This window comes from Nelusetta ayraudi, unplaced genomic scaffold (genome assembly GCF_046127955.1).
Source record: "Nelusetta ayraudi isolate G7.1 ecotype Tasmania unplaced genomic scaffold, CSIRO-AGI_Nayr_v1 ptg000151l, whole genome shotgun sequence".
Lineage (NCBI taxonomy): Eukaryota > Metazoa > Chordata > Actinopteri > Tetraodontiformes > Monacanthidae > Nelusetta > Nelusetta ayraudi.
In genome coordinates, this window is record NW_027466201.1 from 1,946,441 (window position 1) to 1,965,880 (window position 19,440).

The 19,440-nt window shown below is 47.2% G+C and overlaps 2 protein-coding genes across 6 annotated transcripts in view; one reads left to right on the top strand and one right to left on the bottom strand.

Annotated features, from left to right (window-relative positions):
• Positions 1 to 1,140: 1,140 nt before the first annotated feature.
• Positions 1,141 to 4,391, bottom strand: LOC142879947 (F-box only protein 30-like). Its single transcript, XM_076013530.1, has 2 exons — positions 2,361 to 4,391; positions 1,141 to 1,890 (listed from the first exon to the last, which is right to left on the bottom strand). The coding sequence occupies exons 1-2, from the start codon at positions 4,389 to 4,391 to the stop codon at positions 1,696 to 1,698; spliced, it is 2,226 nt and encodes a 741-aa protein (XP_075869645.1). The 3' UTR covers positions 1,141 to 1,695.
• A 2,536-nt stretch (positions 4,392 to 6,927) lies between these two features.
• LOC142879945 (metabotropic glutamate receptor 1-like) overlaps positions 6,928 to 19,440 on the top strand; it is a 31,783-nt gene continuing 19,270 nt past the window's right edge. For 3 of the 5 annotated variants that reach the window (XM_076013521.1, XM_076013525.1, XM_076013526.1), the window contains exons 1-3: positions 6,928 to 8,565; positions 9,405 to 10,271; positions 13,985 to 14,234. In XM_076013521.1, the coding sequence (XP_075869636.1) occupies positions 9,554 to 10,271; positions 13,985 to 14,234 (968 nt within the window). In that variant the 5' untranslated portion in view covers positions 6,928 to 8,565; positions 9,405 to 9,553. Of the gene's footprint in view, positions 8,566 to 9,068; positions 9,152 to 9,229; positions 10,272 to 13,984; positions 14,235 to 19,440 lie in introns of those variants that run through there. The other 2 variants (XM_076013524.1, XM_076013523.1) reach the window with 2 other exon arrangements.

Here is a 19,440-nt window from a genome sequence, read left to right on the forward strand (position 1 = left end):
TGCAGTTTGCCTCAAGCAGTTGGTGAATAAGGTGGAGCTGTATAGTGTTTTCAATGTGAGATGCTTTTACCTTGAAAAAGCGATATATAGTCAAGTCATCATTATTATTATTACTATTATTATTAACGTTATTATTATGAATAGAATATCAAGTTACCTTCCCATTGCATGAGATTAAACTAGAACAATGGCATTTAAGACACCACATCATTCATTCACACTACAGTCGTACTGTTTGTGTAACTAAGCCAAACAGCTTCTCTGACCACCACTGAACATTCACTCTCATTCAATGTAAGGTTTGTAACGCGACGTGTCCAAAGACGCAATGACACTGATGCCTGCATGGTCAGTTTGAAGAGAATTCGAAACCGTTTGTATTTGTTTGTTGTACCTGTATTTAAAGGCTCTTCTTCAGAAGTCTACCTTCCTTCTAATTTAGTGTCTATGCATGGCAGATCTAGGAGGCAAACATGAGGAAGTCCGCCCACAGTGATCTAAGCCTTGCCCAAGCATTCCCTTTGTATTATACTTCCTTGTTTGACGTAGTCGTCTGCACTGTTTTACTTCTCGCAATAGCGAAGCATGCCGTGCACCTGCAGATCAAACTGCCTGTCAATTCCCATGGGCCGCAGCATATAAGCGTCAAATGCCATCAACCCAAGAAGTCCGGCTCCACGTTTAGTGGAGTTTAAAATCAGTTGACCCAAACTTTTTTCTTTTTTTTTTTACCAGCATGAGTGACAAACAGTTCCACAATAATATGCTTTTACTGAAGTTTCAGTGCATTGGATGATTTACTTTGATGATCCCTGGATAATCTACACTATGAGCAGCATTGCCTAGAAGGCTGCGGTAGTGTCAAATCTTGCACATCTATCTTGAAAAGAAATATGGCGTTTAGAGGTGTCAGTCTATAGTGAGTTTAATCTGTGCTGAATTGACTTTTTCACACGGGAGTTGTTGAGATTCTGGACTTCTTCTTGGAACATGAAATCCAGAATTCTTCCACCACACACACACACACACACACACACTCACGCGTAAATACAGTATACACCTGCAATTTAGTCGTGTTTTTTTTCTTGCAGGCCAGGCCAGCAGATTTGAAAGAATCGTTGGAACATAAAAGACAAAAAATGGACACAACAGCTTTTAATTTAACAGTTGCAAATCAAATGCACTCTCCACAGAAATATGCATCAGTTGTGACTCCGTTGACATTTCACAAAAGCAGACATCTCAGTTGCATCGTGTGGAATCAGGTAGACGTGATATATTTTGTTTCAGGTCACAAAGAAATGTGTAAAGTGCTTGCTGGCTTCACTTCCCGTCACACAGAAACAGTGCAAAATATTCATCAGGGATTTTTATCCCCGTTGTTCCACGTAAAAGGCAAGGCAGTGAAATCATAAAAAAAAAAATTGTCTGTCTATGTGATTTGGAATAATATAAATCTATTGTATGCATAACTTTTTGGGTTGGAGGAATCCACACAAAGACAAATTCTTTCTGTTTTTTTTTCTATCACCACAGACATCCACAACGACGGGACTTCAGTGTGGCGAAAGTAAGGCATCGCGTTCCTCCGAGGATTCTGCACAAGGTGGAGTAATAACGGGAGGGAGGTCAAGACATAGTGTCCGTTTGGGAACAGGCGTGGTCGGCCGGAGGGAGAAATCGGCTTCAGTGCGGTCAGGTGTTGATGTGACGCAGCACGCAGCGCAGCGACTGAACGCCCCGGGCGGTGCACATGGCCGGGAGGGGCACGGGCTCCGTCTTGTGCTCCACCGCGTTGAAGCGGCACGTCCTCAGGTGGTCCGACATGCTGGGGACGTCGGAGAAGTGCCACGATCGCACGGGGCTGAAGGCGGTGCTGAATCGCCACACCTGCGGCAGGAAGAAAACTCATTTTCAGGCTTTTTTCTTTTTCCTTTTTCTTTCCATCCCTTCCCGTCCTGTCGGGCCAGAATGACAAGCAGGGATGGCTCTGAATGTCTTTGTGGTGGCTTACAGATTTGTTCTTGGAGGTTGAGCTCGTGACCCGAGAATTTGAGTCACACAGGTAGCTTTATCCCCTCTAATAATGCTTAATAATGCTTCTAATAATCACTCAAAGGTGCAGTGTGAAACCAAATTACTTTAATTGCACTGTGATGCACAATATGGGCAGTGTCTTAAGCTTTTACCAAGGGATGCACCAAATACCTTTTTTTTTTTTTGCATTTTACTTGCATTTCAGTACTCACCGATACCGAGTACTTAATATGGCCATTACACAGATACTTGACACTGGTATCGGTGCATCCCCACTTTTACCCTAATAAAAATCATAAATTAAGCCAAACATTTCTCCTCACCTTCTTCTTGACCTGCCACACCACAGAACCGGAGGCGCCGGGCCGCTGCGTTCGCTCCCACTGCAGCTCCACGATGCCCCTGCTCTCCAGCAGACTGGCGCAGACCTCCCTCAGCGTCCACGACACCAGCGACAGCTGGCACAGGCTGAAGCTGTCCAGGTAGCGGGCGATGTGCCGCAGCACCTCCAAGGGGAGCTCGCTGAACCGGTCCGAGTGGCAGGCGGCGCCCAGCGGCCCGGCGCTCGGGCACGGCTGCACCCCGAAGGCCCGCAGGTGCCGGCTGTGCACGACCCGGGCGCCAGGCGTGCACGGGTAGAAGCGGCGCTGGGAGAAGGTGCAGCCGTAGTACGCCAGCGGGCAGCGGTGCTCCATCCAGCCGTTGAGGGCGGCGTGGATGTCGCCGTGCACGTTGGTGAAGTGCGCCGAGAACTGGTCGCGGCGGAGCGGCTGGCCGCACACGAAGGGGAAGACGTGGCGGTAGCGCGGGTTGGCCGGCAGGTAGCGGCCGTGCGGCACCGCCTCCACCTCCAGGGCCTCCAGGACGAGGCCCAGGCGGAGGCTGTGGAAGGGGCTGGGTTGGGAGGGGTGGGGCGCGGCCGCCGCCGCCGCGTGGTCGCACGCCGACGCCGAGGCCACGTCGCCCACCCGGGTGCCGGTGAGCAGGATCGCCGCCGGGAAGGTGAACGTCTGCGTGCCGAAGTCGCGTCGGCGGCCGTCGGCGCGCACCGCGTCCGAGATCCTCCTGCACTCTCGGGACTCCTCCAGGCAGAAGAGCAGGGCGGCCGAGATGGGGTCCACCTCCCCGCCACCGTCATCGTTGTTGTCCCGCTCCAGGTCCGAGGTGTCCGTCGACTTGTCCTGCGTTTGGGCCGGAGACCTAAAACCCGTCTGTCCGCTCGGCGGGAACCGGTTCCTGCGACCCTCGGATGTCGGAAACGCACCTTCCCGGATCACACGTTCGGCTCTCTGGGCCACACCCTGGCAGACCTGAGCGTGAGATCCCTCCGGCGCTGTGGCGGCTCGTTCCCAAGCAGGCGCGGCATCGCCGCAGTCACCCTGCCCGACGACCTGACATGGTGTCTTGGTTTGGCCCGACAGCGGTTCCTTTGTTGCGTTTAAAATCTCCCCATTGGCTGCGTGCGGAGCCGCGTCCTCTCCCAAAGCAGTTGAGCACGTGTGCCGCTGCTCCTCCGTCACGGCCTCGTTCGGACCACCATTCTGACAGTTCTGAAGGCCTGCGCAGTCGCCCGCGCTGCGGCTCCACCGCGCGGTCGCGACCTTGGCACGGTCGGCGGGGCTCACCACAGAGTTGGCGCCGCTGACGATCTCTAGAGCGGCGACTAAGCTCCTGGCCGTCTCAACCGTGGCCTCGTAAAGTTTGCTGAAGTGCTCCTCATTCAAGCCATTTATTCCGCTGGCGATTCTCTCCTTCGCGGAGTCTGCAGGAGAAGTCTGTGGCTGACGTGATGTCGATGATGTTAATGATGATGATGATGATGATAATGATGATGCTTCAATAACCGTGGCGTCGCAGGCAGATCTTAAAAGATCAAAGTCTGTCGCCCTGTCCTCTTTTTTCACAGGGACACCTTGTGCCCCTCCGACAGTAGGCGCCATTGCGATCACCTTGAGGGATTCAAGTAGAGTGCACTGGTCCTGAAGGGCGAGCGCCATGTCCAGCTGCTCGGCCTCCTCCATGCCGCGGCTGAGGCTCTCGTAGGAGGTGTAGTCCAGGGAGCTGACAGGCCACCGGTTCCACTCCATGGTGCAACACACCACTCCGGCTGGACAAACCTCGAGGTGGGAGTACATTTGGTTGCGCGTCAGGTTTGCCTGGCATCCGTAGTCGCGATTCAGGCATGGGACCTTTATCAACGGGCAGACAAGTTGGTGCTCGTCGGCCTTGCAGGAGTGAAAGACGGCACCGCACACTATCGGGCAGGGGAGAAGATCGCAGGAAATGCCAGGCTGAGGTCTGACGGTGCATCTCTGGGTATAACAGGAAATGCAGTGGACGTGATCCTCCTCCATCTTCAGAGGTCAGGGCAAATGAGATTTGCAGGGTGTCCTGCCAAAAGAACAGAGACATATAACGGTTAGCTGAAGATATGTTTAATGTGTTTGAATTTTTCTCTACATCTTGCATCTGAGCATGTGTCACACGACACAGCCATCTGCCAGTTCTAGTTACAAGAGTACAACGATTACAGTGATATCTAGCAATACTGTTGGAAATATTAGTTTTAGTTTTGTTTATACGTTGGTGTAAGGTTAAAGCAGGTGAAGGCAGTCCTAATTTCGTACTGTTAAAAAAATGGTATGACAAATAAAGTTACTTAAATCCTTGAATCAAGCATGATTTTACAATTAGAATAAATAAATAAATAAATGATAATTATAATTATAATTATAATCACGGATGCAGTAACTATTGGTAACCAGCAGGCGACACTGTTGTAGCTGGAATACAGGTCTTCGACGGGGCACAAACTACAAAACTACACTATATACCAAAGTTAGGGCACATGTCAATGTTTTCAATCTATACCTGTATTAAATTCATATACAGCATTGCCATTTCACTAAATTAACAATTTCTTAAGCAGTTACTTGCATTTACTTTCAAGACAAATACCTGTATTGTGATAAGATTTTGCTTCCAAAACCTTGCAGTCGCTATGGTAGTTTATGGAATTCTGCATTATAGAATTAAAACGTTACAAATATGAGGGACGATACGTCCGTAAACTCTTCTGAAAACGTCATTGCCATATAGTTACGCTATTGCTATTCGTTTCAACACTTGGACAATGAAGAGCGAAAGAGAACGAGGATTGAGCGAACCCTTCAGGCGTTTGATTAATATGCTGATTCATACAACTACACGGTGCACCGGGTTGTGAGTGTCTGTCTGTCTGTCTGTCTGTCTGTCCATCAGAGATAAGACTCCCCCCTCTCTTGAAAAAGCAGAAAGAGGCTGCGTACCGTCAATCTGTTCACCCCAGGACCAGGGGCTCAACCGCAGTCGGCACTTTGCGGAGGAGACGATACTTAATAGCTCAGGCGAAGACAGGGGGGGGGGAAACACAAGCTCTAAAATTTGAATACTGTCGTATGATACCTTTCTAATGTTACGTTTGCCGCCACCTATTTTAATTCTGTCGCCAATCCACAGCGAAATAAACTTATTTCCGGAGAGACGAGCTTTAGCTGAGCAGCGGCTGCTAACAACAGCTAACAGGGTCGGAAGTTCAAAACAAGCTAACTGGGCTTCGAAATGACGCGTTTACGTGCGTGTGTCACGTTACCTTGATGCCCAGGAAGACCGGTAAATGTAAGATGAAAGTGTTGTTGTTGTTTTTTTTGTAATAGCACACTTTGTTAGGTCACTTAAATTGACTAATTTAAAAGAAAACTGCCACTGGTAGCTGCCAGCAACTCCTCTCGTTTCGCTTCTGTTTTTTTGTACGTACAACTTTATTGACAACGCGTTTATCATCATGTCAAACTTGAAGGACTAATAGAGGCAAACTTTGACAAACAAAAAAGTGAATTAACAGTTTAAAGTTGTAACTACAATTGTACAGCTACACTTTCACTTTAAAGCGTTTAATATAAATATAAAACAGTATATGTGTATATTTAAAAAAATGTATATATGTTAATGTTTTTTTAAAGGTACATAAAAACAACAAATATAAACAATCTATGACTCTATTAACAATATTAATCATTTTACTTGACACCAAACAGTTAGTTTCATATTTGTTTACAAATTTATCGAGTTTATTTCTTCTTCTTTTTTAAGGATCTGCATACATGCGTGACTACCATTGTTAGTGTATGTGGAATATACTACTTTATTAAGGATGTAGGTCAAATTTAATCGCTATTCTGACTCGGGAGAAGACCCTTGCATAGCCTCGGGAAGGAAAAAAAAAAAAACAGTTTGTTTCCTGACGTGTTCAACATCCAAAGTCCTGCAGTAATCGGGAATGCCCAGGTGAGGGCTCCATCGCACCGTGTCAGCTTGTGAACTGGCAGCGTCACCAAGGAGACGCTGGGTTATGAAGGAAAAAAAAAAAAAGCAACAACCGCTGGCTGGCAGTCAGCAGCGCTTTAATACATACAATCAAATGATTGGTTTATGTATAATATTGCATCTGTCCATCCACATGGCAGTGTGCAACACAAAAATCATACAGCAATGTATCTTAATGTTTGTTTTTGTTTTTTTTAAACCTTTTATTAAAATGAGCTGAATGTGTTACAGATCAGCTCTACTGTGTTCATTATGTCTTCAGTTTTTCAAGGTTTGTGTCTTTCTTTTGTACAGACAAGGTTGTACAAAAGAAAGACACAAACCTGTTACTGCTCAAAGTGTACATATGACCAAGTGCATACATTCTTATTACATTTATGCCTAATGTCATGTTTTAAGCGTTGGTTTTGTCTTTTGAGTGTGCTAGTATAAATCGGACAAACCCAATGGCCACCATCACTTCTGGTGAGGTAGATATGCCTTTTATCCACAAAAGTGATTGGGGGAGGGGTGGGGGGTGGGTAAGGGAGAGGAAATAATACGTATGTCTTCCACTATGGCTGCCACCTGCGTTTTGTCCAGTCCTGCAGCCTACAGTAAATTACATGCAAATGTTTCCTCTATTATATAAACCAAATAAAATAGTTTGTGACTTTATCTGTAAACCTTGTTACCCCCCTTTTTTTTTCTATTAATGTTAGGAATGTAACCGAGAAAACCAACAAAGCTCAGCAAAGAGGAAGTTAGGTCCCTCAAAAAATCCCCACTTGACGGTATCAGTAGAAATTACATTGAAATTTGTAATGCCCATATCACCGCCATCATTTTAATTTTTTTTTTTTTTTACACATCCCTTTTACAACGCAGCTTTAAGCTTTAGCTGCCACACTGGCTGGTGCACAGACCGCAAGCTTCAGGAAGAGCTGTGTGCGAGTTCCCATGCTGCCCTTTGCCCTCGTGTCAGCTGGCATGAGAATGAGCTGCATGTATGACTGCAGTGCGCAAGCATGCCTCTCCTTACAAACATGTCACTTTTACTCTGGTTCAGTTTCTGATGTTTGCCCCTGAAGCCCCAGGCACCAGTTTTATGCCTGCGTTACAGCCACTCCTTTATACTGTGTTTATGTGTCATCTATACTGTGTGGGTTCAGCCACCACCTTACCATAGTCTTGTTTCTTTTTTATCTAAGTATTCACTTATTATCTCTACCATTGACTCCAGCAACCAGTGCTCAAAACTCCCGAGTTTGAGAAAAAAAAATAAATGTACGTATATTTTTCACCTTTATAAGGGAGATCTGGCCAAGGTGGCAGTCATTCGAAACAGATAGACACAAAAATAGACACATACAAGACACACAACTGAACAATAAAACGGAATGACAGCTGCGTCGCTATATTTACCACACAACTGTCGGGCACATTTGTATTTTCAAATGTGCCCGATGCTTGTGTGTAATAGTAAATAGTAAATCAAAAAATCAAAAATGCATCCATTAATGTTAGAATTTTTTTTTTTTTTAAAGACAAGGCGATAATAGTGAAGTTGACCTATAATGACAAAAATATCATCAGTGACCTTCAACTAGCCGCTAGGCGGCGAGCAAGCTGCCAACTTGCTAACCATGGTGCTGAATTACGAATCCATTTTCGATGTTTCTCTGCATCTGGCTCCGGCTTTATAATTACAAACAATGAAGAAGTTATACATGTCCGACTTCCGTGTTCGTACAGTCGTAACAGCTAATCATTTGCTGTCATTCCGAATTGTCATCAGTCTCATTGTAAACTTACATCATGTTGCCTCTCCAATTGGTAATAACAAGTCATGTATATTGCATTTCAAATCAGATTTAGGCGCAATAAGACCTTAGAAATATTAAACATTCATGCATATTTATGTCGCTTTAGATAAAAACTAACGCTCATGCATTTCCAATTACTGTGGGTGAAGTTAATCTGTTCATGAAATAATGCCGTTTTGCTACACGCGCTGTATGACTTGGAGAGGGGTGCGGGGCTGTGGGTGAGAGGGGGTGCATAGAGAGAGAGAGAGAGGGTGAGAGAGAAAGAGAGAGAGAGAGAGAGAGGATTGATGCAGACGAGCGAGACCACGCGCCACAGAAGACGAGCGAAGGCAAGCGGCATGTCTCAGGAATCCAGGTAAGTTTGACTGCAACACAAACACAAATGTGGGGGGCGGGGGGAGGCAAACGCAAAGCCCTTAACCTGAGCGCGGGATACCGACAGTCTTCGTTTATATCCGTCTGTTGATTTTCCATTTATCATTTAAAACACAATTTGCGTCGTTCGTCGCACGCACGCTGCTCGCACGGGCGAATGACAGGCGGAGGACTGCGTGGGTTTCGTCCCAGCGGCTGCCGCGTTGTGTCTGTCATGCAAACAAACATCGGGTGGATTTTCAGTGCGGCTTAGACTTTGTCCAATGAATCAATCAATGAATGAATAAATGCATAAAATAAGACCACCGACTCGAGCGTTGCGTCGAGCAAGGGGATGACGAGTCTGGACCGCGGTGTCGTCCAGCAGATGTCCTTGTAACGTGCTTGGCGCTGTCCGCGGTGCTGAAACCCGCCCGCCGCCAATACTTCACCTCCGTCCTCAGGTTTCAAGAGATTATAAAATAAAATAATAATGCGTTTCAGAAAGACAAAGGAACAAGTGCAGGGATTCACCCTTCATGAAACTGGTCGCCAGCACGATTCCCAGTGGGAAGCCCGCTGACCAGGTGGGTGTGAGTTAAGTGCCTTGCTCAAAGGCACCTCATCAGTTGTGGGGGAGGAGGGGGGAGGGGGGTATAAGATAAGAGAGCGGCGGCGGCTGTCGAGGCAGCAGGGATGAGAAACGAGGCGTCGCTGCACGGGCGCGCGCGTGCTGCACAGTACGCGCACATCTGGATTCGTGCCTCGCGACTTTTTGTGTTACAGCACTTTGTCGTTTTTTTTCTCTCCCTCACTTCTCCCCCTGCCTTTCCTCTGCAGGTGCGTGTGGACGGACAAGCCCCGCGCGCCGCACTCTCAAAGATCACGGTGCCTGACTTGAGCGCGGATGTACCGACGGGCGGCAGGTAGTATGCCCGCGCACTCGGCACGGCTCACGCGACGTGGCGCAACGTGGCACGCGTAAAAAGATGGGTCCCGCGGCTCTCCCGTGCGTCCCCGCGTTCCTCCTCCTCCACCTCCTCCTCCGCCTCCCGGCCCTCTGCCACGGCGGCGGCGTCTCCGTGCGCTCGGCGGTGCCCCGCGCCGCGGCCCGCTCCGTGGCGCGCATGGATGGCGACGTCATCATCGGCGCGCTCTTCTCCGTCCACCACCAGCCGTCCGCGGAGAAGGTGGCCGAGCGCAAGTGCGGGGACGTCCGCGAGCAGTACGGCATCCAGCGGGTGGAGGCCATGTTCCACACCTTGGATCGGATCAACGCGGACCCCCACCTGCTGCCCAACATGAGCCTGGGCTGCGAGGTGCGAGACTCCTGCTGGCACTCCTCGGTGGCGCTGGAGCAGAGCATCGAGTTCATCCGGGACTCCCTGATCTCCATCCGGGACGACAAGGACGGATCTAAGTGGTGCATCGACGGCACCCCGTCCCACCAGCCGCCGCCCTCCAAGAAGCCCATCGCCGGGGTGATCGGACCAGGGTCAAGCTCGGTGGCCATCCAGGTGCAGAACCTCCTGCAGCTCTTCAACATCCCGCAGATCGCCTACTCGGCCACCAGCATCGACCTGAGCGACAAGACTCTGTTCAAGTACTTCCTCAGGGTGGTACCGTCAGACACCCTCCAGGCCCGCGCCATGCTGGACATCGTCAAGCGATACAACTGGACGTATGTGTCTGCAGTGCACACCGAGGGTGAGGCCCCGCCACTACATCCAATTAAAGTGTTGTCATGTTGTCAGATAAGTCGGTCATCACAATGTTCCTGTGCACTCATGACATCACCGTTGGGCGGCATCCCAGGTTTGGCAGAGGGTGGCATTTCTGCTTCCACATTTGATGCTTTCACTCCGAATTTATTCAGAATCCATTGCAGCACTTTTAGGCGTTTTAAGCAAAGTTTGAGTATGCGAGGGGGAAAGGAAAATTAGTATCTTAAACCCACGATTAAGATGACTAATAGATCGAGCAATTTTTGTTTTGGCACTTTCAATTGGACGTAAATCAGGTCACCTGCCTTTGTCTGCCTCAGGCTGTCACTCACTTGCATGCATGCGCTGGTTTATCTTCACTGCAGAATGTGTCTGCAGTGAAGGCGGACATAGAAATGACCTAAGGTACGTTGACTTGAGGGAGCCAAGTGAAGCCTTTGGGGCTCCAGAGAATTATTTCTAGGGGCTTCGCAACAAAGTGATGTTAACTTCATAGAATAAGAAGAAATGTTGACGACAAAATGTGACAACAAAAGCCGAAAAAGCCTCAAAATCTCCAAATCTTTTCCACAAAGCTAAAAGCGTTAATGTGAATCCCCGTGATAAAACAAAAAAGCAACCAAAGAACAAACACTGTCTTGTCAAAGTAATGAATCAATTAATTAAGGACATTCAGAGCTAGTGGAGATGTGCAGTTAATATAATTAAGATAATATAGTTAAGATTAAGATATTTCATCAACCTTGTGCAAAATACAAGGCAACTTGCACGGTAGGTCACAGTAATCAGCGGCAGCGCAATTTGAAGCACTCTCAGAAAATAAAAATGAATGTAAAACAGGGAGGTGTTCAACTGAAACGTTGATTACTTTCAAGGGGAAGAGGATGGAAATTGTTACCCATCAAATCAGAATTAACATCTTATCTCTCCACAGAATAATGAGCGTTAGAGTTGACTTATATAGAATTTTACAGTTTGCTGGTTTTATTCTTTCTCAGCTATGTAAAGATGGGAACTGGAGGGAAGGAGTCAGGGGGTGGGTAGGCCATTTATAGGAACTGGAATATGTCTACAGGTGTGTTTATATGTAAAATAAGGTCTTTATGAAACACAATCTCCAACGTGCACTGAATTTATGACTTCATTACTTAGGAGCAGACTCACTGGGACCGTTGGACATCTTTGGAATCTCCTAATATAGTCGGGTGTCGGTCAGCCGGGCCTGGGAGGTGGCTATCACACAAATGAAGTGAGGGAGCTGGGGAGCTGTAGTACCTGGAGGCTTAACTAGGTGGCATCATCTGACCTTCAACATACCTACAGGAGGGGATCCTGTGGGACCGAGGTCACAATTTAGGCCTAATGAAAGTCCGTTTATGGCAGCATGGGTTTGACTGCAGTGCTACCGTGGAAGCTCGAGCCTCTTTTCCTGAAGGCCCCTATGTTGTGTCTATTTTCGGAATCTCGTTTCTCACCCTGGACTCCAGCCGAGCGGTCTTGCAAAATTAATTATCCCCAAATCTCCATGGGTCGGGGAGAAAACAGTCCATTTAGCTCTCTGTTTACAGCCTTCTGATTCGGAAGAAAGAGAGAGAAAAAAACATGCAGCTTCAGAATGGACGATAATGGCAGTTCCCCTTGTGACATCACAAAAAGCTAATATCCATAGCTATTTGTCTTAGTGGGCACTTTCAGAAAAGCAGAGCAAGCAAAAGCAGGAAATGATATCCACTTCCGTTTTTTCGGGGAAGAGTTCATTGACCTTTAAGATCACACGACGCAGACTTCACTTCACAAATTAGCCGAACGTCCGTCATTCTCTACCTACCTTCCCGTTTTCAAAACAGCATTCACCACCGACTTCGCCCGTGAGTTCCTCCGCTCGCCAACTGCATTGGGTAACTTATAAATTGCAGCTCGTTCCCGTAGCAACAGCTCGTGGCTGTGAAACGGCATAAATTACCTACCCCGACCGTTATCAGTCCGCCGGTACTCAGAGTGCCGTTTTTTTCTTTTTTCTTCACTTTGTTTTCCCTCCTTACTCACTGTCGATCGGACCGTCGCCACCCGCCCACCTGTCTCCCCGTCTCGATGGGGGAGACCGCGGCAGTTTGCACCTTCACTCAGACGGAGGGGAACCAAGGGAGGGAATTGGAAACTCTTCTCGTACGGGAAGTGACGTAACGCGTTGGTGGAAATGCACCACTGTCATTATTTCAGCTCCGCATCCGATGCCGCGTACGGACAATGAGTCCATTACGCTTTAGAGTGGGTCAAACCAGCAACACAACAAACGGGGAACATGGACGGAGGCCCATCATTTTCCCTTTCCGGGACATGCGGACCCACGCCATGGCAAAGCGCGGGCGAGTGATTGGACTGCCTTTTGTAATCCAGCTCTCACGCTTAAAGAGCCGCGGGCATTAGTGATCCCGATCGTGACACGTCAGACGACGACGACGACGACGACTGAGACTTCAAACAGCTGCGCGGGCCTCCCGATTTGGATGGTGCGCCGGTTAAATGAGGATAGCCGTCGCTGCCCCGTCAGGGCTTTAATTGCATTCTGTGGCCTTACGGACTCAGCAGCGCTCATCACCAGAGAGGATCAGAGCCTCGGCTCAGTCCCAAATCAAGGAATCGTGCTCCGAGCGCCACGGCGACTAAAAACAATAGCTGGGTTTCATTCACGTGGTTATGATGGTGGTGCGAATTCAGATGGAGGCCAGGAAGTAAAAATGGAAAATGAGTAAATGGAGGAAAGTGTTTAGGAGATGAAGGAATGTACAGATTTAGAGACCGTTTCAAGATGGTAAAAAAAACCCACTTAGCTAGCTAACTAACCTCGGATGAAGTGGTCGCTGCTGAAATGGGCATTAGCAGACACTGGGTTTGAAACCTGCTTTTTACAGCATTGCTCTGTGAGCTTTTTACACTTCTCACCTTTGTGAACAATAACCTTTAGAACGCAAAAAAAATTGTTTCTTTTTCTTGGGTAGAGCGATCAGAGCAACCGTAAACTACGTAAAACATCGTCATTTTTCTAAACGACAGACCCTCAGCAACTTGCCCTCCATCTGAGCCATGTGACGTCAAATCAAAACAGCCTATTGGAAACGTTCTCGGCTCAAAGAGGTTGTCCACATTGCGTCGTCGTCGTCGTCATCCGTGTGTCTCCACAAAACAGCTACTGGAGAGCTAATCACTCATAATCAGAGTGCCAATCAACCCGGATATAGAGTGTTAAAGGTTATCACATGGTTACATTTTAGATTGCTGCGCTCATACACTCCACTCCCACCCCCCTGAGCTTGCCAGTGAACTACGGTGGCCTATGCAGACAAACTTGGATACCTCGTCCACCTTCTTCTTCGTTGGTTTATAGTACCCGAGCGTTCACCCTAAAGGTAGGCGGGATTGTTCTCACCAGGCTTCCTTAGAAATTTGGAGGTCCTTGCTCTATGTCAATATAAATAAGAACCATTCTATGGTGGGAAAACCAAATGACTTTTATTGTGCTGCGAGTACTTTTATTAATGTATTTATGGGTAGTGTGTTGAACTTTTCCCAATATGAAAATCATAAATCAAGCCAAATTTTACACATTGGACCTTCAAGAAATGGTCCCAATGGAGCCAGACTGCTCCACGACCTGCGTGATCCCGAGTGATTTTCCGGCTTCGCTTCCACCTGCAGGAAACTACGGCGAGAGCGGCATGGAGGCCTTCAAGGAGCTGGCCTCTCAGGAGGGCCTGTGCATCGCCCACTCGGACAAGATCTACAGCAACGCCGGCGAGAAGCACTTCGACCGCCTGCTGCGCAAACTGCGGGAGCGTCTCCCCAAAGCTCGCGTGGTGGTTTGCTTCTGCGAGGGCATGACGGTCCGGGGCCTCCTGATGGCCATGAGGAGGCTGGGCGTGCACAGCGAGTTCCTCCTCATCGGCAGGTACGTAATGCGTTCGGGCATGTTTTTTTTTTTTTTTTCTTAACTGTATTTCAACCTGTTTGGTTGATGACCACGAGCGGTTCTTTTTCTAGTTAGCAGTCTGCGAGGCTGCAAGTTGACGCGTTGTCATCCTGATGTGCGCGTCGCCACGGCAACCGGGGAAGAATTAGACCACATACCAGTAGCGCTGCATAAAAATGTTCTCCAGCGATGAATAATTGGTATTTCTGTCACAGGCACGGAACTAGAGAGGGAAGAAATGCAGCTTGTTCGTTATTTTGCCCGTGACAGCAGACGTTTTTCTGCGTTCAGCTGCAAAAAAACAAAAGAAAACATGCTGGATGTTAGATTTCAAATGCTGGATAAAATCATAGATTTTTATCTTCCTCCTTCTCCTTTAAACTCTCCGACTTGTAGATGTTGTTTTTGCGATGACAACCAACTGGGACGGCTTTAGCCTTCAGAGAGCAAAATTTCCACGTGCATCGCCACAGGGGGCGCCACAAACGTTAAAAAAAAATCCCTCTGGTGAGCTTCTCACTCGGAGCCACGTGCAACTTCTGCTATTCATTCACGCAGCATCTTTCCCCTGTCAGTTGGGTCGGGGAGGTCGATTACCAGTTGTTCCGGTGCTCTGTGTTGTTGTGGGCCAGTTGTCACATGTCTGTCACCGAGAAGGGCATCAAACAGACAGCTGAGGGTGGCCGAGCTGAGGAGCCACAGCGGCGGGAGATTTGCTCTTGAGGATTTCATCAAACAGGGAGTCGTTCCCGTAGCGTCCACAGAGAACCAGGTCCCGGAAAGGGAAAATATCCTCTGAGAGTGGCAGCAGATGTTGGGGGTGTGAGGTCAGAATGGGCAGATTGGTTGGAGACCACAGAAAGGCGACAGTACCTCAAAACAACCATTGTGTGCGAAATACAGAGGTGTTCCCATCCTCCTGATTGTTACTCAATCCCAATCAAATTGTCCTTAGCATGCAGGAAGCCTACAATAGCCTTCTCGTGAAGGCAACTTTGTTGCTATTTAGCATCAGAGCTAGTAACGTCACCTAAAAAGTGGTCCTATCCCCAGATCCGCCTGTATTTCACCCACTGGTTACAACAAGTAACCACGGCAAAGGTCTGCAGAATGGTGGCTACTTCATTAGGGACCCCTGTGCGACCAAGGTGCTCCCAATAAAGTGGCCATTGAGCGTGCAGCTGCGGTGGCACCTGTCCTTACATGCCATCATGACTGAAGCCTCAGGGCTCAGTTCTGCACGAAAGTATAGAGCAGCTTCAGGTCTTATCAGGATATACTTAGTCACAAGACACCGGTGTGAATAAATGATTAAATTGCAATTTCATTTCCGCGGTGCCGGCCTTAAAGATGAGAGGAGGTGTTGAAGGTGTTCAGCCAGCTTTTTTGCAGTTATTTTAAACACGCCGTTGCTTGAAATTTGTGTGTCGGCCTCTTTGTTTACGTTCATTTTTGTTGTTGCTGTTGTGTCTGTTGTTTTTTTCAGACTAGCTCTCCACATCCTCCATTATGCGAGTTGCATTGAATGCATATTTCTGCTAAATTATCCATTATGGCGACACTTCTGGGCTGCGTTCCTTCCCCATGCCTTTCACTATCTCTCCTCCATTGGCGACAAGAAAACCTGAGTCTTTATTTAGCTTTTGTGGACGCCTCCTCCGGCCAGGAGGAGAGCTTCTGGGTCAGAGAATGGGGTGGGAGTTGGGGGTGCGGTGGCTGTTGAAATGACAGAGGAGACCGAGAAAGCAAGAAGGAGGACGTGTGAATAGCATCGTTAGAGTGGACACTTCAGACCTACTTTAGCAGACGCTAGGCTAGCACTTCCTTCCTGGTTCTTCTCTCTTTCAAAAAGATTTTTCTCTCTCAGTCAAGTTGCAACAGCTCCCTCCTGCTTCATGTCACAACCAAAAAAGATCATCGATGAAAGCTTAAGGCCGACTAAAATCACAGTCAGTCGGAACGGTTGGCAAAACGGATGAGTGAGATTTCAGAATTTAGGGATCCAGCTGACACGCAAGCTTAAAATGGAATACTTTAGTGACCTGAAAGACTGTTAAAGGTTCGAGAAGATGCACACATTGCCCTCTGTCTTTTTGGCTCTTTGCACAAATTGCAAAAATTTTACTTCAATGTAAAATGAAAGTTTTTAGACCGCTTTATTGGCCCAGGAAGTTTTACGGTTTATGCAAGATTATGACGGGACCAATCAGTTAAGATAGCTACGGTTTGAACACCTAATTTATGCCTGGAGCAAAAAGTGGCACCAACATTTGTTTTAAGTGACTAGTGTGCAGGAAGAAAACTGCAATTTCACATTGACCTCAATGGAGGGACATTTTCTAATTCTTCTAACCATTCATTGCTTTCACACCGTTATAGAACTCCAGTCAGTGTAGATCTACTGCAGTCAAACGAACATGTGTTCTTGCTGTGCAGCCGCCGTGAAGACACAGCAATCCAATTCAACTCGTAACAGCAACATTAACACCAGATTCTTCACCAAAATATCCACTCTGGCCTCACAGCCAGCGGGCGGATGGATGTGAAACTGCTGCTTGGCAGGTGGCCGGAATGCAATCAGAAGTTGCCAATGACAACAACAGCTAATAAGTCTGTCTTCTTCAGATGTCAGAACGGGCACGAAGGAGTGTGAATGGAGGAGTGTGCACGGACCAAAAGAATGCACCCAAAAAAAGTTTTGGTGTTGTGTTGCTAACCCGGGCCAACCTGCTCTCCAGACGAGGGCCAGGTGTGGCAGCACGCTCGACCCACTTCATCCGTGACCTGTGGGCTCTTCTCTGGATCACTCCAGCACTCTGCGCCCACTCTGCTCCACTTTTGTCAGCCAGAGGTGCTCTCGACTCTGTCTCTGCTCTCGCCAACACGCTTCCTTTTCTTTTCTTTTCTTTTCTTTTTTTTGGTAAAAGACTCATAAAGAATCGGAAACTTGGCCTTCGCAGAGAAAAAAAAAAAAATCATTATTTTTTTTAAAACACAGATTGCAATGGAAACACATTTAGCGGCACATTGTTTTGTTTTGCTAGGCTGACTAGATGCAACCAGATACAAAATTTTAAAAAATGTTAAAAAAAAAAAAAAAAAAAAATCACAACCGGCGCAACAGCTTGTGCATCTGGTAAGAATTATTCCACAAAGGGAAAATTGCAGTGCCCCAGCAGTATACAAAAACACACTGAAAAACACACAGACAGAATTACAAAAGAGTAAAAAAAAAAACATACCCGCCCAAACTCCCGCCTCTCTTTCTTCAAGAACCCTGATTGGTTTGGTCACATTGTATCCGGCTGAAAATGACTCGGGTGGGAGATTTACAAGATGGATCTGCATGATTTCAGAATTTGATTCTCAGTAATTCATCGACCTCACAGAAAGCTTTCCAAATGTATAAGTCATTTCCATCATTAGCTATTTTGGAGAGAAAAAAAAAAATTGTTTCTCAGAGAAATTAAAGTTCGGCTTCCGCTTGCAGAAACAATCTCAAAACAAAAGAGAAATAAACCCTCACAGTAACAAAAACAAAAAAACAAAAACTCGACATTACGTCTGGAAGCGTTCAGGAAGTTCAGGAATTACAGCAGCACACAGGGAAGGAATCGTTCCACCGTCCGCTACGATGGCTTTGCGCCTCGTTAATAAGCGTAGTTAGTGTTTTTGAAAAAACACTGTTGAGTGTCTTGTCGGCATTGTGTTTGTTTGTGTGTGTGTGTGCATGTGTGTATGAGAGAAAAAGAGAATGCACTGTGCTGCCTTCTGTGCCACAGGCCACACTGGTGGATGAAAAGCCGGCAGCCTGTTATCTGACCACGGAGAGCAATAGACACAACGAGTCCCCGGAGACGACTGGCCGTATTATTACACATCGACCGAGGGCCACGATGCCTTCAGGAAGCCTCGGCAGGCAGCGAGTCTTCCTGTGGAACATCCTGTCCATGCCGTCATAGGTTCTGAAAAAGAAATCCTCAAGAAAAAAATATACTGAAAAGAATCACGGCAGATGAGTTGACTTGTTGAAAATTGGAAAAATTGAAATGTTTCAATATCATAAAAATTGGCTGTGTTAAAAATTGGTATTGTGTTAAAACAAAATTGTGTGGTGTCTGAAAACTATTTTCCACTACTACTGAATGGTTTAACTATGGCTACAAACAGTCAGTATAATCTGTATGTATGACGCCAGATCTTTATTTTTAAATCCCAGACTCCTGTGGAGCCCTCTGTTTACGTCCTCCCACAAAAAAAAACAAAAAAACACTGCGTTTGAGAACACTGGAGGAAAACATGTTGCCCTTGTTGACCCCTAACAGATTTTTGCACCAAACTGCTGCATGAAAAATCGAGAATTGTGTTTCTCTGTCGGTCAAAATTCAAAAGGGAATGTTTTTGTCTTGTTTTTTTTTTTTTGACCCAAATTTTTTTAGGTCTCAAGGTCATAACAGCTTTTTTTCCTTTTTTTTTTTGAAAGCCAAAGTGACACAGACCCTGCAGCAAGTCCATGTTGGATGTTCTTTCTTTCCAATTGAAAGGAGGGTTGCAGGGCCGTAAAGCGGATTGTCTAATAGCCTAATAGTCATCTGTGATTGTGGTTCAACTCCTTGCGTTTACGCATAATCCTGCAACGTATTTCTTTGTTTGAGGTCTGTTTTTGTCTCTGTTGTTTTGGGGTTTTTTTTTTTGCACGGTTTCTCTGAATGGATGCATGATTAAACTCTCTGGCAGCTGAAGTGTCACAGCACATTCGGCCGCCCGAGGGTGACGCAGGGCTGAGCTGTGCTTTGGTGCTGCAGCAGGCAGCTGTGTTTTTGCGAGTCGCTCCCCTTCCATCTGCCCGTCCCTGAACCCGCCCACCCGTTTGCCCACCCACTTGTTGACTTGCAATTAGCGGCCCCGCCCCCCCCAGGAACTCTGCTGTAAAGCTGTTACCGTTAAACACAGTTGGCTGCTTTTTCGCCGCCTTCATTTCTCTCACAATGATTGTCCCACGAGTCCCGTACGGAGCGTGTCTTTTTTTTTTTTTTTTATCACTTCCTGCCCGTCTGTTGGTTATGAAACAGGTGTGGAAACACTGTATCTACAACGGGTTTGGCACGAGTCATTCGCAGGATGTGAGCTTTCTTTTGAAACCCTTCAGCGCGCCTCTCGTGCTCTTTCGGTTTCCGGCCGGTTG